The sequence below is a fragment of the Halichondria panicea genome, chromosome 13 (assembly GCF_963675165.1).
Source record: "Halichondria panicea chromosome 13, odHalPani1.1, whole genome shotgun sequence".
Taxonomy (NCBI): domain Eukaryota; kingdom Metazoa; phylum Porifera; class Demospongiae; order Suberitida; family Halichondriidae; genus Halichondria; species Halichondria panicea.
Window position 1 is genome coordinate 6,303,527 of NC_087389.1, and position 27,399 is coordinate 6,330,925.

Consider the following 27,399-nt stretch of genomic DNA (forward strand, 5'->3'; position numbering starts at 1 on the left):
GGGACCACACTACATCCACACACAATAGAGTAGCTTTTTCTGCTTTTTGCTTCTAAAACTTTAGTTCTTAGTTGACTTACTGGATATTGTCCTAAAAGATGATTGGTCAGAAATCCACCGTGTGATCCTCCCAAGACCACCACCCTCTGAGGGTCCACTAGCCCGCGTCCAACCACCTCCTCCGCTGCATCCTGGAGGGGGGAGAGAGGTGCTGGTACATACATGTGTACACAGAGCGTGGGCAATAATCATAATGAGTAGCACTTTCATAGGTTTGGCAAGCTAAGCATGTCCCACTGGGTCAAGCCCTGGGGGTATATATACACTAGTGTACTAGTCGGGTGTGGTGGCCGGGGAAGAAAGAGGGAGAGAGTGTGGAGGGGGGAGTGTGGGATAGCTAGTGGGGCAAAAATGGGAGGGAATGTGTGGGGCAGAGTGGTGGGGATGTAGGCACATACCTGTACATCTCTGACATCATAGGTACCAACGTGTCCTAACAGACTGTCTATGTTCTTCTGACCAAAGCCACAGGATCCACGATAGTTCACTGCAGAGACACCACTATATACACACTAGCCTTCATGCTAACAAACCACACTTGAATGGAAGTAGAATAGCAAAACAATAGCAATAGAATGTTGTAAAAGACTACCATTGTACTATCTGTGTGTGCCATGCAGACTACAGCTACACTGCACTGGAAGGGTAATTCTGAGAGCTACTGAATGCATCAATTAGTTTCGAAATTAGACAATCTGAATACAAATTGTAGGCTCAAATAGCTATCAAAACGGCTAAAATTTGGAAGGTTAGAGCTGTTTTGTCAGAAATGTAATCTCACCCACCCAGGAGCACAGTGTAGCCCAGTAGAGCCAGGCCAGTGTGCCAGAGCAGGAAATCAGCAGTGTACACTCCGTGAGGTCCACCATGAGGGAACACAGCGAGAGGGGGAGGGGCACCACCAGGGGGGCGTGGCAGGCTCAGGAGAATACCCTCGTATGGTATGCTCTTATCACCAACTGAAGGGGTGAACGTGAGCAGCTCCCAGTTGAGGTCTTTAGTGAGATCAGAGGGTGAGGCTGAGGAGAAGAGAGATAGTTTAGTGAATCAGAGTGGAATATTGGAGCTGGCTGCATGAAACAGAGCTGATTCTGACAACACCCACACTTTTTTATTATACAAAATCGACAATTTGGTCAATTTGGCCACGAAATAAATTGCTGGTTTAAAAGCACACCATATCGTAGCACTACCAAACAGCTACTAAATGCATCTTTTAGTTTTGAATTTCTAACACAAGTTATGGACCATTAAAATTACGAAAACAAGTCTGAATTCTGAAAAATATTTACGTGTATAGGCCTTGCTAGCAATATATCAGTGATCTCACCAATTAATGTCCAGTCAATCTTCAGGTCATCCTCTGCTCCCTTGAGCGCCCCCACCAACTACACACACACAGCAACAGATATAGTATGAGACAGAGTAACGACCCCTTATACTAAAGCATGCCTCATTATAACACGAAAGGGGCTGTATGACTTTCATTACATGCTTGAAAACCTTGACAACGTGACATAACTATTAACTTACTAGTTGAGGTGCTGTGCAAGGATTAGCAAACTGAGCCACAACAAGGTCAGAGGTCACGTCCAACACCGTCCAAGTGCCACGCCTACTACCGTCCACCACCCTAGTCACCTTTGAACTCTCCGTGTGTACGAGGGTGACGTCCATAATGCTTCCCCAATGAGAGGAGAGGATGATGACACGCCCACTCGTGTCCCAGCAGCGGGAGGGGAGGGCACTCGTGTAGAACCCGGGGAAATTGAGGGGTGGTGTGGGCGTGTCAACTACGTCTATCACCGTGGAAACAGACTTGTCAGACCAGTTGAGCTGGATAAACCATTCGTGCATAATTATAGAACATGTACCTCCCAGTGTAATCAATGGTTCGATTCAGAGACTCTTTCAGTTGCCATAACTTGAATTCCAATTTCAACAATTTTCTGAAAGCTTAATTAGAAAAGGACCTTTTAAATTATGTGTTTAAATCCAAAATTTAGATGGGCCATAATTTGCCATTTTTCGGACTTGGACTATGGTATTTTCAGAAAATCATTGAAATTGGATCAACATACACGTACTAATGTCCAACTGCTGTACATGATTATCTGTCTGTACGTTGCATTTAAACTTACAATGCTCAGTTTAGCACAAGGCCTGTGCGGTCCTTCAGCTGGAGTCTCAAAGAATGCCTGTGTGTGAGGGGTGGAGAGTAAGGGGCGTGGTTAGAGGTGTGGTCTTTACATACTAATTTGGTGCCTTGAGGGTTAAATCGTGGTGAGAAGTGGTTGTGATCATTGACAGTCAAACGTTCTGCAGAGGAAGCCATTTTAACACGTACTGAGCATGCTCAGACTTACTGCACGTTTCCGTAGCAACATTAGCATAGTAGAGCGCTGACCTGTAAAACAAATATAATTGATCAATGTATATACAAGACACATGAAGTAGTGATGTACACAGAAGTTTCGAAGTGGTCGCCATTTTTAATCAATTCAGAGTACAAATTTGTCTCTTTTATAAACTAGACCTAAGAGGTGGTTACCTTGTCTAGAGGTGGTTAGTACCAACCTCCACCACCGACCAGTGTGGGCACATCACTGGATGTAGTGACCTAGTGCTCACCTCTTGTTGAAGCAGAATAAGAAGCCTAGTTTCCGTGGGTGATTCTCATACCCCACGAACACTATCCCCCCCTCATCTCCCGGGACCCACTGAGCCTGACCAGCTGTGATTGGAGGATGATGACAGCATATATATCCATACAACAAATAAATCACGTGGCTAGAAATCCAAAACAACGTGACATTGCAGAGATCAGTTTGTCTACACAGGCCGGGAAGGGGGAGGGAGTCACATGCACACACATGTCACTAAAGGGAGGGGGTCACATATGTACACATGTCAAGTTTCTAAATTATAACCGGGAGTTTGCAGAATCTTTGCAACATATGAATAAAAGTATTGAGCATTGTACCTTCTATACCAGTGTGTGTACACATAACCTATATAAGGAACACGTAACACTCCAAGCTTCTACTGTGTTGCAAGATTAGCAAGCTAAAATTAAAGTTGGGTCCACTTAATCATGAGAAAGTATGCTCAGAGATGATCAACCTCCGCTCCATAATGATGTTAATTAATGACACCAATTAATTATTTCTAAAAATGGAGCAATAATAATTTTAATGCAATATTTATCTCACCTGATATGTCTCCGATGTCTGTGAGGTCCACTATAGTACATTCCTCCGTCTCTAGGTTCATCACCATGGGAACAGGGTTCACCACTGACGACAGCTGCTCACCCCAGTTGGTATCGTACACATACTCCAGCCCCTGAAGCAGAGTGCATTTACTGAGCAAGCTCATATGTAACAAAATGGCTACCTTCTCGACGGTTGGTTGATCCGTAGTGGATTTGGTGTCCTTTTTGAAGTAAGATTCTGTTTTGGGCTTTTCTTTCTCAGCAATGTACAGTAATTGAAGGCCATCGGAGGAAAGTTGGAATGAGCCAAAGTGCTCTGTGAAGGTGTGTGAGGATGTTGTGTGGGGGCGTGTGAGATGTGTGAGATGTGAGGGTATTGGTATTACCATCTTCGTGAATTTTTCCATGCTTCTCCAAATTTTTGACATCAATTGTTTTCAGAAGCACGTCTTTGTTCCATACCTGTATGAAATGGTGTACAATAGACCACACCCATAACCACACCTACTTCAATGTATTGGAGGGGCTCAGATGAAGAGTCGGCAGAAACAGGTTTGTCCTTAGTCAGTACGACCTTCCTATTGCAGTCAGAGGAGTACGCCACTTTTGACCTGAAGGACACATTACAATTGGTTGTGATACTGAATTATTATTGTACACTGAATTAAAGGACACTTCTTCATGCATGTGTGAGAATGCTTCATCTACACGCCCACACACACTCACACACTCACATAAACACCCACACACACACACTCACACAGATGACGTGATGGACTGGTGAGCGGTGGAGCAGAGGAGACTCAGCCCCTCCCCCACAAAGTAGGACTTACTGAACACGATGTTCTTGCCTCTCACCAATTCTCTCTGAGACCATCTATTAAATAAAGGAACACAAATCATTACTTATATAGCTTCATAAAGTACGCACACACACACAATAAGAAACCGTGGTTAGTGCGGTATCGTGGACAAGCAGTGTGTGTGTGTGTGTGTGTGCGTGCGTGTGTGTGTGTGCGTGTGTGTGTGTGTGTGTGTGTGTGTGTGTGTGTGTGCAGCAACATAGCATGCACTGTAGTGGTGTCAGTTATAATCCAGGACCTTGCTTCAATCTCAGTAGGTTGTTTCTCTCCGCCTGGAATTATTCTAGCTCCACTTAAACTTGGAACACCAGCTAACTTAGTGAACACACTCACTCCAAGTTCAGCAGCCATCATAACTAGTGTTAGGTAAAGATCGCAACACAACAATGTGTCTAACATAGCAGAGCCTAGCAGCCTCGAATTCAGAACGCAGTGTATATTGGCTTGATTCCAGGCCGCATTAATCGGCCTGGAATCGAGGCTAGGGCAGATCTAACCTCAGCTGAGGCTCTGCCAGCTAGGGTTGCTAGAAGAAAACATCACAATGATTGGAATTAGTAATTTTACGTAATGATAATAATCACAGTGCCACCATAATTTAAGTGCCATGTCAGCATGAATGCATCACCATCATTTTTGAGGCCATAAAAGACATACGTAGCGCCTACTGTAAGTTTTTCTTTGGTGCTTATAAAACGTAAGCCCCACCCATAATTGGGCTGAACACAATTTTTGGTGTTCTAAAATATGTACCGTGCCACTCAGGCCGTGGAAAAAATTTTTTCTGGCACTGTAATTACGGTAATGAAATCAGCTAGTATATGCTCTATAATTATAATAATTCCACTGCTACTTAATGAGAATATTTATAAATGCTGTATATACCTCAAAGCATAATAATATTATTATTACGTAGCTCGATAGTACTTATAATTATACGCCAAAGACCTTACTATTTGCTATTTGTTCAATAATTATTAGAAACTATAATAGCGTAAATTGTACCACAAAGACTAATTAAGACAGTGCACTAATTAAAACAGTATAAGTATGACATGCACAATAATGAGTTAGGTTCTATTGCACATCACAGGTTCAGGTTTTCTGTGTGTGAAATAATTGCATAATTATACTGAAACACGACGACAGCATGATTCACTTACTTAGCTGCTGACTGACAAATGTAAGTGGCCAATTCTTCCATTCTCATATCCAGTACAATGTCCACTAGTGCTCGGTACGTGGCTGCACCTGGATTATGCTGTCTCCACACCTTTAGAGTATGAAACATTGCTGTTTGCATGTCATTGAGAAACAAAGCATATTTAACATCTTTCTGTTCAGCAGGGCTCAGTCCCAGCATAGCAGGGTAGGTCTCAACATTGTCAAAGTGATCTGCCAGGTCCAACATGTCTGTCTCTTCAATTTCAGTGTCAAGTTGAGAGTCGGTCACTTTTGTACGCTCCTTCAATTCCTCAATGGTCACAGTCCTTGGTCCACCAGCTCCTGGGAGAAGGAAAGGGGTGTGGTTAATGGGGCAGAAAGAAACATTGAACAAAACGTTTTGACATAATTTCCCAGCTCTCCAAAAGAACACTATACGAAGAAATAAATTTAGGCTGTTTAGATTATGAATGCCCTGATTTATTGTATGGGTGCTCATACATGCACCTGAAGTGAGGACATCTTGTGATGTTTTTCCTTCTTTAGTGACATCGGATGGTACAGCAGCTGTAGATTGTGTGTATACTAGTCTTCAGTACTCAGTACCGAACTATAGGGCATGCATGCATATATATAGAACACTCACTTGTTGTACATGCAGTATGTTGCTCTGTTCCGTGTGTAGATTGGGCTGTAGTACAAGTAGCCTCGTCACTAGCTGTGGGGTGGTGCTCTACTGGTTTGTTAGCTAATGACCATGAAAGGATGCTGTCAAAAACAGCTGAAGATATCTATATATTAATATAAAATCGCAATATAATCAGTTATGATAAATAATGATGATGGACACATGCACTCACCAATCTAACCTCCTCTATCATCTCTGACAGTAGCATATCCCAAAGAGAATGGAAAATACGATTCATCTAGGAAATGACGAGTATAATGTTATTATATGAATCAAGAATTTACTTACCTCTTCATTTTGTGGAGGTAGACATGTTCTCTTCCACTCAATCAGCATTGCGGTTTTCCGTGATTTCCGTATGGTCTGCATGGTTGTGTATTAAGATGAATGCAACGTATTATATATGGAGTGAGAATATATAATTATACCTTCAATTGTTCGTTGCACATGAATATCCACTCCTCGCTCACAGGATTACCATAGAGAGAAACACCATGCATCCCCATGAAAGAGAAATGGAAGTTATATATATTCAGACTAGGAAACAGCTCTGGTAGACACTCAGTGAGAGCTATCATTCCCTCATCATCAATGGAGTTTTCTTGGAGATCCAACGTAACTAAATTTTTACACATCACATTAGCGGACTTGAGATGGTGGATAAGCATTATGATGTCGGCAGAGGTGAGAAAACAGACAGAGCAGTAAAGACGTTCCAGTGATTGAAATGTTTCAATTAGTAACTTTGCCAGTAAGAGAGTTCCAGCAATTCCACTGAAATTGGAACCAGACAAGTCCATCACTGTTAAACTGTTTGGGTTGATATCCAGCATCTCACAGGTGACTTTGTGTTGATACTCCGAGTTAAATGAAGTGGTGAGATGGGTAGCTGATAAGTCAATGTCAGTCAATCCTAACGGAATGTTCTCCACAACTGAACATAATCCAGGTAAACCAAGATTATTCATAGAGAGTTGTAATTCTACCAGTCGAGCACAGTGGGAGGCAATGGATTGTAAGAGGGTGGTCAATAGAGCTCCATTGACGTCAGCATCATCAGTGAAGGTATTAGATAGCACCAGTTCCTCCAGGTTGATAAGAGCACCAGACTGTACAGCTGTCTCTAATGACAGTATGCCAGACACTCCAAGAGAGTTGTGGGATAAGCTCAGTGTTGTGAGGCTCGTACAAGATGTGTGCATGAATGAAGACATGATGTCAGTGAAGTTGTTATGCTCCAACCGAAGTAATTTTAAAGATGTAAAGGCAATGGAGGCTCTTTTGAATAGATCAGCAATACTTTCTTCAGACAACTTGGTCTGTACAAGGGCTAAGTCATGGACTTGAAGTTTACCATATGCACTGGAAAGAATGTCAGTTAGTTCCTTCAACTGTTTATCGTTGGCAAAATATCTTAATCTGATAACCAAATCACTTTCTTCAGCATGACGAAGGACATAGAAACAAGCTGCAAGGTCGAAAGGGTGGAGCTTGAGAATTTTTAATCCATAGTCTAATAGAAATTTCCCATAAATTTTGCAAACATTTGTTGAGAAGATAGGATCTAAAGATTCAAAAGCCAAATGACAAAAATGCCTGTTATGTTTTTTAGCCACCAGAAATAGATCCATCAAACTATCATCCAAAGTGATCACCTTATCACTACGACTACCATTGTACTTACTAGCAAGACCAAACATAAATCGCCCTACCATGTTGAACCGGCCACTATCAACACGAGCCTCAAAACTCGTCAATTTCTCCTCATTGGGTAGAGTAGCAAGATGGAGGGCAGCCAAGAACTCCTGGATGGTCAGGTGAGCAAAGTGAAAAGACAGGCCATGACCAACAGGTAGAAGTGATCGTGCAGACTGCAACAGACCAAAGCACTGCAACTTGTCACCAACTTCGGGTAAGCGAGAGGACAAATCATCTTCTGAGAAAACCAGCTGATCTAGTAATAAGCATTCGTAGGCAAACTCACAAATCAACCAAAATGTGTTTTGTAGATCATTGGGAATCTTGTCAAAGCTATTGAGGCCAATAGGACAATCAGGGAACTTCTTTTTAACATTGCGAAGGATAATGTTAAGAACAATTTGAGTGTACAGCTGAGTTAGCGTACGAGGAAGCTCTTGGTCTAAAGTGTGCCACAAGTTACAAACAATGGCGCAATTGAGGGGCACAGAACACACACTCTGAATGACTGGGTTGTTCTCAAGCTGCTCGATAAGAGAAGAAGCTTTCTCTGGAAATCGCTCAAACTCTGATTCTATGTATTGCTTGATATTCTCCTCATTGAAGCCGACTACCTCAACCAAACGGTTGACAGAAAGAAGGTCGTGAAGAGGAGCTGAAGCAGAAGGTCGTGAGGTGAGGAGAACAGAAGCAAATGGAAGAACATCACCGAAGAAAAGTTTGTAAAGAAAAGATACTTTGGAACGGTTTTCTTGACTGAGTTCGTCCCAGCCATCAGCTATGATGAGGATACCTTCTCCCTCTCTATCCTCCAACTCTTCTATAACAGATGTGCGGATCCTCTCACTGGAGTGGAGAAGTTTGAACAGCTCAGCGAGACTTGTGGCAGAGGAAACTTCATTTTCTCTCAGTGGAAGCAACAGAACACAGTCGAATTGTGTCAGGATCTTTCCCTCTGCCCACCCTTCAGCAAGTATGGTACACAGTGTGGTTTTACCAATCCCAGCATTGCCTTCAATAATGAGCTTCTTGACTGGTTTCTTGCCTTCTTCGACTTTGAATAGGTCGCCATGAAGAATCGGAGTACGACCATTAAGTGTGCCATGTTGTTGCAAGCCGGCTCTAAATCCTTCTTTCTTTTCAGCCTCCACTAACTGCAAGTTGACGAGCCTTTCTCCAGAAACTGGCGGCCATTGCTCTTCACGATTTAAGGATCTCTCTCTATACTTTCGGCGAATGCTGGCAATGAATTTATCCATTCTTACGTTTCGATCAATTGTCAATTGTTTACAGCGATAATTATACCAACTAATTTTTGACCCGAGGTGAATTTCGATCTAACGATAAAAGCAACAACAACCTAACGGAATGAGATTCGACTATAATAATAATTATACCTCTACATACAAAAAAGGTCAGTAGATCCTAGATACAGTCATTGTCTGTCTATTATATATACAGAATATTTTGCTGGTGAAAAGCCTTTGCGAATGCCAAATCAGCAGAAAATTTGATCTAACTATTGCGTTCTGGCAAGGATCGTATGTATTTACTAGTTAATTTAGGTTTTGCGGATTTTATTGTTGCGAATTGAACAACCCTCGCAAAACATTATAGTAATACGGTAAGCAAAGAACACATTATTAGATTCTAGCTCTGTACTTATTCGATTTAAGGCGACCCTCGATCTTAGGCAATTTTTGACCTCTAAAAGTATAGCGTTGACAATAATTTTTTTATGTTGCGTCTTTAAATAGAGGTCAAACCATATCCTCGATTCCTGGCCGCTAGAAACCGCAATGTAATTTATAACTGCCTATAATCGAGGATAGTAACCTCCAATTAGAAGCGACCCTCTAAATGTGACACCAGGACTTCAACATAATTTTCAACCTCCAATAGAAATGATCTCTGGCTTCGTAATTATGTTTAAGTGTTGCCTTATGAACCGAATATTAGATGTACAACATCCCATGGTTTAGGCAATAAAATAGACAATAAAAATAATATCAGAGGGTCATTGTCTCCATGAACATATTCACTTTCTAATAGCTTGTCTGATTAGTTATGATTTACTGCGCTTACCAACTCAGTAGCTCAATTTGTGAAGGGCTCTTGTTCAACAAAGCAGAAGAGAGGCGTAGCTTGTAGGTTAACATGAGGGAATTCCTCATGCATGGCAGACACACCCAGACCCCAGCCAGGACTATTCATGCACTTGCCAATTTCTTGACATACATATCACTCCAGGACAGGAAAATAACATCACAAGACAGTGAAGGGGTAGTACAAAATAAACAAGGTGTATTATGTTCAGCTAAAAAATGCAACCATGCAAGGCATAATAGTTTTGTTACGTAGCTCGGTAAATACTTATAATTATATGCCAAACACAATTAATTATCCATTTGCTATTTGTTCACAGTATTTAATCATAGATAGTTAAAAAAATAATAAACTGTTTGACCCAAGATTCATTTGTGTGATTAATGATCGATTTAACAGCTTCTGCAGTACACAACAGACAAAATTAAATATTAATTAATTTTTATCACGTCACACACTATATAATTAATAGCTACCAATTATATAGCTATTATAAGTATTTCAATTCAAAATTGGCGACACATGTAGCACACCATGCACTATGCACTGCTGCACTAACTGTTTCTTTGGTACATGTATCTATGCAAAATAATTATTTTGTAGATTTTATTTTCGAAGATATAGCAACACCTCGATCCTCTACCCCTGGTTCAAATGACTACACCCACTACAACAAAGTTACACATGTGCAGTATTATACATTTATACATTACGCATGCCGGCCTGGAAAATAAAAGCAAAGAAACGCAATAGTCTCGATACAGTGTCAATGTCGAGCTTGACTCGCTTGGTAAGAGTCCTTTGTCACTGGCAGCTGGACCGGAGGGGAAGGGGGAGGGTCTTTAGATGAAATGATTGGATAGTGTGTAGTCCTGAAAGGAGACTTCTTCAATTGTTGCTAGTGTGTTAGTGACCTGCAGTACACAAGTGAGCCCCACCCAACGGAGATGCTCCTATGATGTGTGTGTGTGTGGGGGGGAGGGGAAGTAGGTGAGCACGGGTAACATACACATTGCGGCATATAATTATTTTCATGGGTATTAATGTCTGTGAATTTGAAAAAAATATGTTCGCGATTAAATTAGTAAAACCACATGCAAGTATAATTACCAAGCTATGTATAGTAGAATACTAGCAGAACGAGTGAAATCGCTTAAAATCTGAACTGTCGTTATTTCTACATACACAAAAATGTACAGCAATTAAGGTTTATAAATTAATTATTATGACAGGATATATCTAACATCCAACACCAAAGGACCACTATTCATGACCGCTAGACCATACCTGTGTGTGTGCGTGTGTGGGATTGTGTGCGTGTGCTCATGATAACTATGAGTGCTCCCTCGGTATAGCCAGGCTTGAAGGACACCGTCAAGGGGACTTCCCCCTCTTGACCACGCATGAACCCACTGCACAGAGGAAGATACACCACTGTTATAACGGCTTGCTAATGCCTCTCGCCATGTTATGCTTTTGCTCAAAAAATATTAGTGTTATAGTAGTTTCTACAACGAATTTTACATTGATTGGCTTACCAGTACCAGGACCTCAAGAAAGAGATTCTTCCATGCAGGATCTGGAGTTCAGTGTATATAACATGATAATATCTATCATAACTGAGAACATCCACAGGAATAATTAAAGGGTGCATGTGTCCAAAGAGATCAAGTTCACAAATGGCTACTATATAGCTAGCTGTTTTAACAGATATTTTCTGACTCTTGTAGCTAACAAAAAGCTAGCGCTTTAGTGCAAGGCTAACTCATATGTTGAATAGAAAGTTTGTGCGAACAGATGATGCTATGAAAGATTCTGAAGAGACTGCAACAACCTTCAATGCATGTGAGTCAAACTAGTCATAACTCGAGAAAGAAGCTTTAGTTCGCTAATCCACGAATCAAAATCCAAGAGAACGTGGCTAGCCTATAGAAGCTGTTAGTTTTCGTCGCATTGCAACCGTTGAGCAGTTACAGCTGGAACACACACACACAGTTAGCTTTACTGTATCCCTCGTGCAGCTACGCCTCGAGGCATAATAATGTGAAGAGCCGTATTATTATAGAGGAACTACAAGATTGTCCCTAAAACTGCCGGGCAGACTTGTGATTCTTTCAGAACAGCCGGTAATAATATAGAGCTCATGCAGGATAGACTTCTGGAGCATCTTCAGGCTCTTGCAAGAGACATAAGAATTAAGTAACCATATTATACATAGGAATGTGACACTATAATACTATAGCTAATGTTTCGCTTGGACAGTAAACACCGTCCCAGTAAACGTGGGAGACCTTAGCAATAAAATTATACATAAGTTTATCCACGCTGGATATATAATAGATCTAGTGGGTGGAAGCTCGCATGGCCTCCATGGTCCCCACCCTCACTTTCGCGATCATCCTTATGCCAGAGTTCTGCATGCAGCTAAACAACCACTAACCAGGTACACCTGCCGGGCCAATCGTGTGTGTGCCAGAAGGGAGGCAGGCCCTGTACAAACTGCCTTCCAGAATAAAGACGTACCAACCATCGCCCTATACATGCAGCTGCATGGAAGATGTTAAAGTTAACCATTCATGTCATTGCAAAGAAGCTCCACAGCATATTGCTTCCTTGCTTACATGCCCCCCGCCCCTCCCCCACACACACAGCTGTACAGAGATGACACAGCTGTACAGAGATGAGTTCTGTGTTCGCATTGTGCTGACGTATGCTGTCCAACACAAATGGTCACTGATAATAGTTACAGCTCACATTCTCTGTGCATGGTGATGGGGCTACAGCTATATCTCTGTGGTGTGGTGATGGGGCTACAACTGTATCTCTGTGGTGATGGGGCTATATACAGCTATATCTCTGTGGTGATGGGGCTACAGCTATATCTCTGTGGTGATGGGGCTGTATCTCTGTGGTGATGGGGCTACAGCTGTATCTCTGTGGTGCCGGATGGGGCTACAGCTGTATCTCTGTGGTGCCGGATGGGGCTACAGCTATATCTCTGTGGTGATGGGGCTACAGCTATATCTCTGTGGTGATGGGGCTACAGCTATATCTCTGTGGTGATGGGGCTACAGCTATACTGCCTCGCACATTGATAGTGATTTGTAGTTCATGCTTTCCTCGTTTCATAGGATCTTGTGTTGGCCATGTTTACTTTACTGTTCTTTATTTTGCTGTTACAGAGACCATTCACAATTACACTATCGTGATTCCTTTAATTGCTTCAGCCAGCTAGTTGTACGAATACTATATATGCAGCTTATAATTTTCTTTATTTTGATAATTACACGATTGATTGTGCAGCCCGTAAAATACTTAAAGGGAGAACTAAAAATTATGAACAAATGTAAACACAATGTCGTTAAATATAATTATATTGATTCCTGCGGGTAATTAAATTTGAGAAACACTACATATAATTATATATAACTAGCAATCCTGTTACATCACTTGCACACTGAATGCGATTTGAAAGAATTTCGTAACCTTACTGCGAAGAGTGACGTCAGTCATAAGAGAATCATCAAACACTAGCATAACTCTGCTATTTGGCGAGGGCATCTTATACGTGCATGCATGCAGTACACCACCGACGCAAAGAACTAGCTAACAACCTGAGACCAAACCATGACAAAGGTACTAGCAGACAACCTGCGAGCAAACCATGACACTAGCAGACAACCTCAGACCAAATCATAACAAAGGTACTAGCAGTCAACCTGCGAGCAAACCATGACAAAGGTACTAGCAGTCAACCTGCGAGCAAACCATGACAAAGGTACTAGCAGTCAACCTGCGAGCAAACCATGACAAAGGTACTAGCAGACAACCTGCGAGCAAACCATGACAAAGGTACTAGCAGTCAACCTGCGACCAAACCATGACAAAGGTACTAGCAGACAACCTGCGTGCAAACCATGACACTAGCAGACAACCTCAGACCAAACCTGACAAAGGTACTAGCAGACAACCTGCGAGCAAACCATGACAAAGGTACTAGCAGACAACCTCAGAGGAAACCATGACACTAGCAGACAACCTCAGACCAAACCATAACAAAGGTACTAGCAGACAACCTGCGAGCAAACCATGACAAAGGTACTAGCAGTCAACCTGCGACCAAACCATGACAAAGGTATACTAGCAGACAACCTGCGAGCAAACCATGACACTAGCAGACAACCTCAGACCAAACCATGACAAAGGTACTAGCAGACAACCTGGAGCAAGACAACCTGCCGAGCAAACCATGACACTAGCAGACAACCTCAGACCAAACCATGACAAAGGTACTAGCAGACAACCTGGAGCAAACCATGCCGTGACACTAGCAGACAACCTCAGAGGAAACCATGACAAAGGTACTAGCAGACAACCTCAGAGGAAACCATGACAAAGGTACTAGCAGACAACCTCAGAGCAAACCATGACAAAGGTACTAGCAGACAACCTCACGTCCGTATATACTGGATTCTATTTTTAGCATATCCATGCAGTCTCGTCGGATGAGTACGTACGGTACATAGTGAGTTGCATGCCCTCTTCTCTGTAGGTTAAAGTATAAGCACAACATTTTTGTGTGACAGATAATAAAAAATGCCTGCTATGGAGTTTTACATATATAGTTACATAAATCTGTGAATAAAACTAATTTATATTATTGGGATTCGTCTTCATGGAAACCCACAAGAAGGAAGGTCGTGGAGAACTTTCTCATGTGTTGATTGTATATATGGACGATCAAGGCAATACCTCAACAAAAATTAATTAATTATATCGGGAAAAAAATATCTGTTCACAGTTAGTCAAGGCAAAGGAAGACTGCTATCACCATATACATCAACAACTATTCACGCTACATCCACATCATATAGAGCACTGGCTCCACCACATCTTCTGCCATGCAAGCACCCAGAAAGCCCACGTCTTACCCATAAGATAGTAGCGAGCGTTCTCCAGTATGCTAAGAGGAGTGGGACCAACAAGGCCCTCGTACACTGACAACTGTTCTACTGTTTGGGAAGTATGCCATTCCTCGAAAAGAAACACGTGCCACTTCGAGGTTTATATTATAATAGGTGAGGGCATAGGACTAGATGTCGGCTTGCGATGGTCGATCCTATAACGAGAGAGTCGTTGATAACGTATGATTTAAAGGTATACGTGGCTTCCGGTAAACTATAATTATGGCCGCAGTGTCATCACATCCAGGGGTAGGCAGAAGCAAAGGAAACACAACATTTTTGTAAGATGGAGTCTTGATATCCAAATCAGACGCGGGAGCAGAGGAGTCACTATGTACACTTCGTGATGTATAGTTCAAAGAAGTTCGAAATATGGAAAAAGACGAGGTTACAGTAGAAATCTAAAAGTTGAACATTATAAAATAACGTCAGGCCATAGGATGCCAAGTCGTATTACTATTATTATCACTTGGGCACTTGTCAAAAGAAAAATTAAAGAAAACTGCATGCCCTACTTGAACGAGGAGGTCGGATGTAGCACTGGTATAACTGATTATAATTATTTGCAGTTAGTATTGTAATTATTATGTAGACCTATAGCAAAAAATGTTTAGAGATAAATTGCGAATTTGCTATATCGTATATTCAATGTTATAATTGTTATAAGATCGGGGAGAGCAAGGGTGATGCTGCCAAACTCACATATTAATTTTAAAAAGAGTAAATTATACTGTCAGAAATGTGCTTGCTTGCATATAGCACATGCAGCGGGAAGTAAAAGCATTTTTACCAAATGAAGATCAATAATAAATTACCACGTTCTCCAGTATGCTAAGAGCAGTGGGACCAACGAGGCCCTCGTACACTGACACGTTCTCCAGTATGCTAAGAGCAGTGGGACCAACGAGGCCCTCGTACACTGACACGTTCTCCAGTATGCTAAGAGAAGTGGGACCAACGAGGCCCTCGTACACTGACACGTACTCCAGTATGCTAAGAGGAGTGGGACCAACGAGGCCCTCGTACACTGACACGTTCTCCAGTATGCTAAGAGGAGTGGGACCAACGAGGCCCTCGTACACTGACAACTGTTTGGGAAGTATATGCCATTCAAACACGTACCACTTTGAGATCTAGCGGCCTTGTTGGAAAAGTGCGGCTTTCCACTGATATGTCTCAAGACAAAATTCTTTAACTATAATTATGGCCGCGTATCATTACATCCAGGGGTAGGCAGAAGCAAAGGAAACACAACATTTTTGTAAGACAGAGTCTTGATATCCAAATCAGACGCGGGAGCAGAGATGAAGGCAAATGCCTAAGGTATATACTTAAATACGAGATGAAAACTTGCTGACTGAACTGCTTCCACATGCGGACGAGTGCACGAGTTGCAACGATACAAGGAGTCACTATAATTATACACTTTGTGGTGTATATATAGTTCAAAGAAGTTAGAAATATGGAAAAAGACAAAGTATAGAGTTGAACATTATAAATGTCAGGCCATAGAGGATTCCAAGTTGTATCATTATCACTTGGGCACTTGTCAAAAGAAAAATTAAAGAAAACTGCATGCCCTACTTGAACGAGGTCGGATGTAGCACTGGTATAACTGTATAGTCATTATAATTATTTGCAGTTAGTATTGTAATTATTGTGTAGACCTATAGCAAACAATGTTTAGAGATAAATTGCGAATTTGCTATATCGTATATTCAATGTTATAATTATAAGATCGGGGAGAGCAAGGGTGATGCTGCCAAACTCGCATATTAATTTTAAAAGGAGTAAATTATACTGTCAGAAATGTGCTTGCTTGCATATAGCACATGCAGCGGGAAGTAAAAGCATTTTTACCAAATGAAGACCAATAATAAATTACCACATTCTCCAGTATGCTAAGAGGAGTGGGACCAACGAGGCCCTCGTACACTGACACGTTCTCCAGTATGCTAAGAGGAGTGGGACCAACGAGGCCCTCGTACACTGACACGTTCTCCAGTATGCTAAGAGGAGTGGGACCAACGAGGCCCTCGTACACTGACACGTTCTCCAGTATGCTAAGAGGAGTGGGACCAACGAGGCCCTCGTACACTGACACGTTCTCCAGTATGCTAAGAGCAGTGGGACCAACGAGGCCCTCGTACACTGACACGTTCTCCAGTATGCTAAGAGGAGTGGGACCAACGAGGCCCTCGTACACTGACAACTGTTTGGGACGTATGCCATTCCTCAAAGAGAAACACGTGCCACTTTGAGATATAGCGGCCTTGTTGGAAAAGTGCGGCTTTCCACTGATATGTCTCAAGACGAAATTCTTTAACTATAATTATGGCCTCAGTGTCATCACATCCAGGGGTAGGTGGGTATGCAGAAGCAAAGGAAACACAACATTTTTGTAAGACAGATTCTTGATATCCAAATCAGACGCGGGAGAGATCTTGGGTTAATTAATGGTGATCTGTTTTTTGTACCGTGGACCTGGTTTCACCATCATCTTACTATTGTGATGATGGTACCATCACTTGCCAGGTTAACGGGCCTACAATCTTCTGGCAGGCCATACCCTACATTAATACTCCAGTAGGGTATCTCGCTCGGGTAGGTTAAGGTCGTTTTTTCTTGAAAAGTGTAGTATAAAAAATCTCGTATCCCCCTTCCCTTTATGGAGCAGCCAAGAAACAGTGCCATTTAATCCTAGAGAGCATATCACTCCATTGCATGGACAACAACAACTAGATCAGGCATATCAACATCGTTAATTACACATTATTGCAGACGAGTGCACGAGTTGCAACGATAAAGGAGTCACTATGTACACTCGTGGTGTATAGTTCAAAGAAGTTTGAAATATGGAAAAAGACGAGGTTACAGTAGAAATCTAAAAGTTGAACATTATAAAATAACGTCAGGCCATAGGATGCCAAGTCGTATTACTATCATTATCACTTGGGCACTTGTCAAAAGAAAAATTAAGCATGCCCTACTTAAACAAGGAGGTCGGGTGTAGCACTGGTATAACTGTATAGTCATTATAATTATTTGCAGTTATATTGTAATTATTATGTAGACCTATAGCAAACAATGTTTAGAGATAAATTGTGAATTTGCTATATCGTATATTCAATGTTATAATTGTTATAAGATCGGGGAGAGCAAGGGTGATGCTGCCAAACTCGCATATTAATTTTAAAAGGAGTAAATTATACTGTCAGAAATGTGCTTGCTTGCATATAGCACATGCAGCGGGAAGTAAAAGCATTTTTACCAAATGAAGATCAATAATAAATTACCACGTTCTCCAGTATGCTAAGAGGAGTGGGACCAACGAGGCCCTCGTACACTGACACGTTCTCCAGTATGCTAAGAGGAGTGGGACCAACGAGGCCCTCGTACACTGACACGTTCTCCAGTATGCTAAGAGGAGTGGGACCAACGAGGCCCTCGTACACTGACAACTGTTTGGGAAGTACGCCATTCCTCGAAGAGAAACACGTGCCATTTTGAGATCTAGCGGCCTTGTTGGAAAAGTGCGGCTTTCCACTGATATATGTCTCAAGATGAAATTCTTTAACTATAATTATAGCCGCAGTGTCACCACATCCATGCAGGGGTAGGGTATGCAGAAGCTAAGGAAACACAAAATAAGACAGAGTCTTGATATCCAAATGAGACGCGGGAGCAGAGATGAAGGCAAATGCCTAAGGTACTTAAATTACGAGATGAAAACTTGCTGACTGAACTGCTTCCACATGCGGACGAGTGAGTTGCAACGATACAAGGAGTCACTATAATTATACACTTTGTGGTGTATATATAGTTCAAAGAAGTTCGAAATATGGAAAAAGACGAGGTTTTTACAGTAGAAATCTAAAAGTTGAACATTATAAAATAACGTCAGGCCATGGGATGCCAAGTCGTATCACTATCATTATCACTTGGGCACTTGTCAAAAGAAAAATTAAAGAAAACTGCATGCCCTACTTGAACGAGGAGGTCGGGTGTAGCACTGGTATAACTGATTATAATTATTTGCAGTTAGTATTATGTAGACCTATAGCAAAAAATGTTTAGAGATAAATTGTGAATTTGCTATATCGTATATTCAATGTTATAATTATATATAAGATCGGGGAGAGCAAGGGTGATGCTGCCAAACTCACATATTAATTTGAAAAAGAGTAAATTATAATGTCAGAAAAGTGCTTGCTTGCATATAGCACATGCAGCGGGAAGTAAAAGCATTTTTACCAAATGAAGACCAATAAGAAATTACCACGTTCTCCAGTATGCTAGAGGAGTGGGACAAACGAGGCCCTCGTACACTGACACGTTCTCCAGTATGCTAAGAGAAGTGGGACCAACGAGGCCCTCGTACACTGACACGTTCTCCAGTATGCTAAGAGGAGTGGGACCAACGAGGCCCTCGTACACTGACAACTGTTTGGGACGTATGCCATTCAAACACGTACCACTTTGAGATCTAGCGGCCTTGTTGGAAAAGTGCGGCTTTCCACTGATATGTCTCAAGACAAAATTCTTTAACTATAATTATGGCCGCGTGTCATTACATCCAGGGGTAGGCAGAAGCAAAGGAAACACAACATTTTTGTAAGACAGAGTCTTGATATCCAAATCAGACGCGGGAGCAGAGATGAAGGCAAATGCCTAAGGTACTTAAATACGAGATGAAAACTTCTGAACTGCTTCCACATGCGGACGAGTGCACGAGTTGCAACGATACAAGGAGTCACTATAATTATACACTTTGTGGTGTATATATAGTTCAAAGAAGTTAGAAATATGGAAAAAGACAAAGTATAGAGTTGAACATTATAAATTTCAGGCCATAGAGGATTCCAAGTTGTATCATTATCACTTGGGCACTTGTCAAAAGAAAAATTAAAGAAAACTGCATGCCCTACTTGAACGAGGTCGGGTGTAGCACTGATATAACTGTATAGTCATTATAATTATTTGCAGTTATATTGTAATTATTATGTAGACCTATAGCAAAAAATGTTTAGGGATAAATTGTGAATTTGCTATATCGTATATTCAATGTTATAAGATCGGGAAGAGCAAGGGTGATGCTGCCAAACTCACATATTAATTTTAAAAAGAGTAAATTATACTGTCAGAAATGTGCTTGCTTGCATATAGCACATGCAGCGGGAAGTAAAAGCATTTTTACCAAATGAAGACCAATAATAAATTACCACGTTCTCCAGTATGCTAAGAGGAGTGGGACCAACGAGGCCCTCGTACACTGACACGTTCTCCAGTATGCTAAGAGCAGTGGGACCAACGAGGCCCTCGTACACTGACACGTTCTCCAGTATGCTAAGAGGAGTGGGACCAACGAGGCCCTCGTACACTGACACGTTCTCCAGTATGCTAAGAGGAGTGGGACCAACGAGGCCCTCGTACACTGACAACTGTTTGGGACGTATGCCATTCCTCGAAGAGAAACACGTGCCACTTTGAGATCTAGCGGCCTTGTTGGAAAAGTGCGCCTTTCCACTGATATGTCTCAAGACGAAATTCTTTAACTATAATTTTGGCCGCGTGTCATTACATCCAGGGGTAGGCAGAAGCAAAGGAAACACAACATTTTTGTAAGACAGAGTCTTGATATCCAAATCAGACGCGGGAGCAGAGATGAAGGCAAATGCCTAAGGTACTTAAATACGAGATGAAAACTTGCTGACTGAACTGCTTCCACATGCGGACGAGTGCACGAGTTGCAACGATACAAGGAGTCACTATAATTATACACTTTGTGGTGTATATATAGTTCAAAGAAGTTAGAAATATGGAAAAAGACAAAGTATAGAGTTGAACATTATAAATTTCAGGCCATAGAGGATTCCAAGTTGTATCATTATCACTTGGGCACTTACTTGTCAAAAGAAAAATTAAAGAAAACTGCATGCCCTACTTGAACGAGGTCGGGTGTAGCACTGGTATAACTGTATAGTCATTATAATTATTTGCAGTTATATTGTAATTATTATGTAGACCTATAGCAAAAAATGTTTAGAGATAAATTGTGAATTTGCTATATCGTATATTCAATGTTATAATTGTTATAAGATCGGGGAGAGCAAGGGTGATGCTGCCAAACTCACATATTAATTTTAAAAAGAGTAAAATAATTATACTGTCAGAAATGTGCTTGCTTGCATATAGCACATGCAGCGGGAAGTAAAAGCATTTTTACCAAATAAAGATCAATAATAAATTACCACGTTCTCCAGTATGCTAAGAGGAGTGGGACCAACGAGGCCCTCGTACACTGACACGTTCTCCAGTATGCTAAGAGGAGTGGGACCAACGAGGCCCTCGTACACTGACAACTGTTTGGGACGTATGCCATTCCTCGAAGAGAAACACGTGCCACTTTGAGATCTAGCGGCCTTGTTGGAAAAGTTCTTTAACTATAATTATGGCCGCGTGTCATCACATCCAGGGGTAAGTGGGTATGCGGAAGCAAAGGAAACATAACATTTTGTAAGACAGAGTCTTGATATCCAAATCAGATGTGGGAGCAGAGGAGTCACTATGTACACTTTGTGGTGTATAGTTCAAAGAAGTTCGAAATATGGAAAAAGACAAAGTATAGGGTTGAACATTATAAATTTCAGGCCATAGAGGATTCCAAGTTGTATCATTATCACTTGGGCACTTTTCAAAAGAAAAATTAAAGAAAACTGCATGCCCTACTTGAACAAGGAGGTCGGGTGTAGCACTGGTATAACTGTATAGTCATTATAATTATTTGCAGTTCGTATTGTAATTATTGTGTAGACCTATAGCAAAAAATGTTTAGAGATAAATTGTGAATTTGCTATATCGTATATTCAATGTTATAATTATAAGATCGGGGAGAGCAAGGGTGATGCTGCCAAACTCACATATTAATTTTAAAAACAGTAAATTATACTGTCAGAAATGTGCTTGCTTGCATATAGCACATGCAGCGGGAAGTAAAAGCATTTTTACCAAATGAAGATCAATAATAAATGACCACGTTCTCCAGTATGCTAAGAGGAGTGGGACCAACGAGGCCCTCGTACACTGACAACTGTTTGGGACGTATGCCATTCCTCAAAGAGAAACACGTGCCACTTTGAGATCTAGCGGCCTTGTTGGAAAAGTGCGGCTTTCCACTGATATGTCTCAAGACGAAATTCTTTAACTATAATTATGGCCTCAGTGTCATCACATCCAGGGGTAGGTGGGTATGCGGAAGCAAAGGAAACACAACATTTTTGTAAGACAGATTCTTGATATCCAAATCAGACGCGGGAGAGATCTTGGGTTAATTAATGGTGATCTGTTTCTTGTACCGTGGACCTGCATGGTTTCACCATCATCTTACTATTGTGATGATGGTACCATCACTTGCCAGGTTAACGGGTCTACAATCTTCTGGCAGGCCATACCCTACATTAATACTCCAGTAGGGTATCTCGCTCGGGTAGGTTAAGGTCCTTTTTTCTTGAAAATTGTAGTATAAAAAATCTCGTATCCCCCTTCCCTTTATGGAGCAGCCAAGAAACAGTGCCATTTAATCCTAGAGAGCATATCACTCCATTGCATGGACAACAACAACTAGATCAGGCATATCAACATCGTTAATTACACATTATTGCAGACGAGTGCACGAGTTGCAATGATAAAGGAGTCACTATGTACACTCGTGGTGTATAGTTCAAAGAAGTTTGAAATATGGAAAAAGACGAGGTTACAGTAGAAATCTAAAAGTTGAACATTATAAAATAATGTCAGGCCATAGGATGCCAAGTCGTATTACTATCATTATCACTTGGGCACTTGTCAAAAGAAAAATTAAGCATGCCCTACTTAAACGAGGAGGTCGGGTGTAGCACTGGTATAACTGTATAGTCATTATAATTATTTGCAGTTATATTGTAATTATTATGTAGACCTATAGCAAACAATGTTTAGAGATAAATTGTGAATTAGCTATATCGTATATTCAATGTTATAATTGTTATAAGATCGGGGAGAGCAAGGGTGATGCTGCCAAACTCGCATATTAATTTTAAAAGGAGTAAATTATACTGTCAGAAATGTGCTTGCTTGCATATAGCACATGCAGCGGGAAGTAAAAGCATTTTTACCAAATAAAGATCAATAATAAATTACCACGTTCTCCAGTATGCTAAGAGGAGTGTGACCAACGAGGCCCTCGTACACTGACAACTGTTTGGGAAGTACGCCATTCCTCGAAGAGAAACACGTGCCATTTTGAGATCTAGCGGCCTTGTTGGAAAAGTGCGGCTTTCCACTGATATATGTCTCAAGATGAAATTCTTTAACTATAATTATAGCTGCAGTGTCACCACATCCATGCAGGGGTAGGGTATGCAGAAGCTAAGGAAACACAAAATAAGACCGAGTCTTGATATCCAAATGAGACGCGGGAGCAGAGATGAAGGCAAATGCCTAAGGTACTTAAATTACGAGATGAAAACTTGCTGACTGAACTGCTTCCACATGCAGACGAGTGAGTTGCAACGATACAAGGAGTCACTATAATTATACACTTTGTGGTGTATATATAGTTCAAAGAAGTTAGAAATATGGAAAAAGACGAGGTTTTTTACAGTAGAAATCTAAAAGTTGAACATTATAAAATAACGTCAGGCCATGGGATGCCAAGTCGTATCACTATCATTATCACTTGGGCACTTGTCAAAAGAAAAATTAAAGAAAACTGCATGCCCTACTTGAACGAGGAGGTCGGGTGTAGCACTGGTATAACTGATTATAATTATTTGCAGTTAGTATTATGTAGACCTATAGCAAAAAATGTTTAGAGATAAATTGTGAATTTGCTATATCGTATATTTAATGTTATAATTATATATAAGATCGGGGAGAGCAAGGGTGATGCTGCCAAACTCACATATTAATTTTAAAAAGAGTAAATTATACTGTCAGAAATGTGCTTGCTTGCATATAGCACATGCAGCGGGAAGTAAAAGCATTTTTACCAAATGAAGACCAATAAGAAATTACCACGTTCTCCAGTATGCTAGAGGAGTGGGACCAACGAGGCCCTCGTACACTGACACGTTCTCCAGTATGCTAAGAGCAGTGGGACCAACGAGGCCCTCGTACACTGACACGTTCTCCAGTATGAACGAGGCCCTCGTACACTGACACGTTCTCCAGTATGCTAAGAGAAGTGGGACCAACGAGGCCCTCGTACACTGACACGTTCTCCAGTATGCTAAGAGCAGTGGGACCAACGAAGCCCTCGTACACTGACACGTACTCCAGTATGCTAAGAGGAGTGGGACCAACGAGGCCCTCGTACACTGACACGTTCTCCAGTATGCTAAGAGGAGTGGGACCAACGAGGCCCTCGTACACTGACAACTGTTTGGGACGTATGCCATTCCTCGAAGAGAAACACGTGCCACTTTGAGATCTAGCGGCCTTGTTGGAAAAGTTCTTTAACTATAATTATGGCCGCGTGTCATCACATCCAGGGGTAAGTGGGTATGCGGAAGCAAAGGAAACATAACATTTTGTAAGACAGAGTCTTGATATCCAAATCAGATGCGGGAGCAGAGGAGTCACTATGTACACTTTGTGGTGTATAGTTCAAAGAAGTTCGAAATATGGAAAAAGACAAAGTATAGGGTTGAACATTATAAATTTCAGGCCATAGAGGATTTCAAGTTGTATCATTATCACTTGGGCACTTTTCAAAAGAAAAATTAAAGAAAACTGCATGCCCTACTTGAACGAGGAGGTCGGGTGTAGCACTGGTATAACTGTATAGTCATTATAATTATTTGCAGTTAGTATATATTGTAATTATTGTGTAGACCTATAGCAAAAAATGTTTAGAGATAAATTGTGAATTTGCTATATCGTATATTCAATGTTATAATTGTTATAAGATCGGGGAGAGCAAGGGTGATGCTGCCAAACTCACATATTAATTTTAAAAAGAGTAAATTATACTGTCAGAAATGTGCTTGCTTGCATATAGCACATGCAGCGGGAAGTAAAAGCATTTTTACCAAATGAAAAGCAATAATAAATTACCACGTTCTCCAGTATGCTAAGAGGAGTGGGACCAACGAGGCCCTCGTACACTGACAACTGTTTGGGACGTATGCCATTCCTCGAAGAGAAACACGTGCCACTTTGAGATCTAGCGGCCTTGTTGGAAAAGTGCGCCTTTCCACTGATATGTCTCAAGACGAAATTCTTTAACTATAATTATGGCCGCGTGTCATTACATCCAGGGGTAGGCAGAAGCAAAGGAAACACAACATTTTTGTAAGACAGAGTCTTGATATCCAAATCAGACGCGGGAGCAGAGATGAAGGCAAATGCCTAAGGTACTTAAATACGAGATGAAAACTTGCTGACTGAACTGCTTCCATATGCGGACGAGTGCACGAGTTGCAACGATACAAGGAGTCACTATAATTATACACTTTGTGGTGTATATATAGTTCAAAGAAGTTAGAAATATGGAAAAAGACAAAGTATAGAGTTGAACATTATAAATTTCAGGCCATAGAGGATTCCAAGTTGTATCATTATCACTTGGGCACTTGTCAAAAGAAAAATTAAAGAAAACTGCATGCCCTACTTGAACGAGGTCGGGTGTAGCACTGATATAACTGTATAGTCATTATAATTATTTGCAGTTATATTGTAATTATTATGTAGACCTATAGCAAAAAATGTTTAGGATAAATTGTGAATTTGCTATATCGTATATTCAATGTTATAAGATCGGGGAGAGCAAGAGTGATGCTGCCAAACTCACACATTAATTTTAAAAAGAGTAAATTATACTGTCAGAAATGTGCTTGCTTGCATATAGCACATGCAGCGGGAAGTAAAAGCATTTTTACCAAATGAAGACCAATAATAAATTACCACGTTCTCCAGTATGCTAAGAGGAGTGGGACCAACGAGGCCCTCGTACACTGACACGTTCTCCAGTATGCTAAGAGGAGTGGGACCAACGAGGCCCTCGTACACTGACACGTTCTCCAGTATGCTAAGAGGAGTGGGACCAACGAGGCCCTCGTACACTGACACGTTCTCCAATATGCTAAGAGGAGTGGGACCAACGAGGCCCTCGTACACTGACAACTGTTTGGGACGTATGCCATTCCTCGAAGAGAAACACGTGCCACTTTGAGATCTAGCGGCCTTGTTGGAAAAGTGCGCCTTTCCACTGATATGTCTCAAGACGAAATTCTTTAACTATAATTATGGCCGCGTGTCATTACATCCAGGGGTAGGCAGAAGCAAAGGAAACACAACATTTTTGTAAGACAGAGTCTTGATATCCAAATCAGACGCGGGAGCAGAGATGAAGGCAAATGCCTAAGGTACTTAAATACGAGATGAAAACTTGCTGACTGAACTGCTTCCACATGCGGACGAGTGCACGAGTTGCAACGATACAAGGAGTCACTATAATTATACACTTTGTGGTGTATATATAGTTCAAAGAAGTTAGAAATATGGAAAAAGACAAAGTATAGAGTTGAACATTATAAATTTCAGGCCATTGTACAAATCTTACGTTTAGGTGTTTTGTAGCCTCGATCCCAGGCCGCACTTCCCTAGTGGGAAGTGCGCATGCCAACAGAGACTTCACTTTCATGACACATTTGTTATGAACAGCCTGTATTAATTATTAATTAATTAATTCTTATTATTATATCCTTCAGATTGCCACTGCCCGGCCACCCTTATATGGCCACCCTTATATAGGACCTTCATATTCGCTGGCTTTCTAAAATTCTTGTAATAGTACATTTTTGATTTTTTTTAAGGATAATGCATATTGCCTTGCGGCCATGGTATGACACTCACCATTTTATAATATAAATGAGCATGCTCATTAGGGATGGGGAAAATAATTCGAGGTTCGTCATCATAGAGGATTCCAATTTGTATCATTATCACTTGGGCACTTGTCAAAAGAAAAATTAAAGAAAACTGCATGCCCTACTTGAACGAGGTCGGGTGTAGCACTGATATAACTGTATAGTCATTATAATTATTTGCAGTTATATTGTAATTATTATGTAGACCTATAGCAAAAAATGTTTAGAGGTAAATTGTGAATTTGCTATATCGTATATTCAATGTTATAATTATAAGATCGGGGAGAGCAAGGGTGATGCTGCCAAACTCACATATTAATTTTAAAAAGATTAAATTATACTGTCAGAAATGTGCTTGCTTGCATATAGCACATGCAGCGGGAAGTAAAAGCAATTTACCAAATGAAAACCAATAATAAATTACCACGTTCTCCAGTATGCTAAGAGGAGTGGGACCAACGAGGCCCTCGTACACTGACACGTTCTCCAGTATGCTAAGAGGAGTGGGACCAACGAGGCCCTCGTACACTGACACGTTCTCCAGTATGCTAAGAGGAGTGGGACCAACGAGGCCCTCGTACACTGACAACTGTTTGGGAAGTACGCCATTCCTCGAAGAGAAACACGTGCCATTTTGAGATCTAGCGGCCTTGTTGGAAAAGTGCGGCTTTCCACTGATATATGTCTCAAGATGAAATTCTTTAACTATAATTATAGCCGCAGTGTCACCACA

At 41.2% G+C, this 27,399-nt stretch overlaps 1 protein-coding gene across 16 annotated transcripts in view; it reads right to left on the reverse strand.

Moving 5' to 3' along the window:
- Positions 1 to 27,399, reverse strand: part of LOC135347115 (acylamino-acid-releasing enzyme-like) — a 41,405-nt gene that overhangs the window by 4,284 nt on the left and 9,722 nt on the right. For 5 of the 16 annotated variants that reach the window (XR_010398266.1, XR_010398265.1, XR_010398264.1 and 2 more), the window contains 8 exons: positions 6,418 to 9,024; positions 6,278 to 6,352; positions 6,162 to 6,227; positions 5,948 to 6,092; positions 5,809 to 5,886; positions 5,301 to 5,643; positions 4,376 to 5,241; positions 4,035 to 4,151 (listed from right to left, as the gene is read on the reverse strand). Coding sequence is in view for 2 of the 16 variants with exons in the window: in XM_064544992.1 (XP_064401062.1) it covers positions 81 to 191; positions 459 to 547; positions 846 to 1,079; positions 1,391 to 1,448; positions 1,594 to 1,896; positions 2,202 to 2,258; positions 2,315 to 2,379; positions 2,427 to 2,467; positions 2,692 to 2,794; positions 3,273 to 3,590; positions 3,661 to 3,736; positions 3,783 to 3,885; positions 4,035 to 4,151; positions 4,376 to 4,536 (1,836 nt within the window). In the remaining 14 variants the exon portion in view is untranslated. Of the gene's footprint in view, positions 1 to 80; positions 192 to 458; positions 548 to 845; positions 1,080 to 1,390; positions 1,449 to 1,593; positions 1,897 to 2,201; positions 2,259 to 2,314; positions 2,380 to 2,426; positions 2,468 to 2,691; positions 2,795 to 3,272; positions 3,591 to 3,660; positions 3,737 to 3,782; positions 3,886 to 4,034; positions 4,152 to 4,375; positions 5,242 to 5,300; positions 5,644 to 5,808; positions 5,887 to 5,947; positions 6,093 to 6,161; positions 6,228 to 6,277; positions 6,353 to 6,417; positions 9,048 to 9,772; positions 11,206 to 11,331; positions 11,373 to 27,399 lie in introns of those variants that run through there. The other 11 variants (XR_010398272.1, XR_010398277.1, XM_064544994.1 and 8 more) reach the window with 10 other exon arrangements.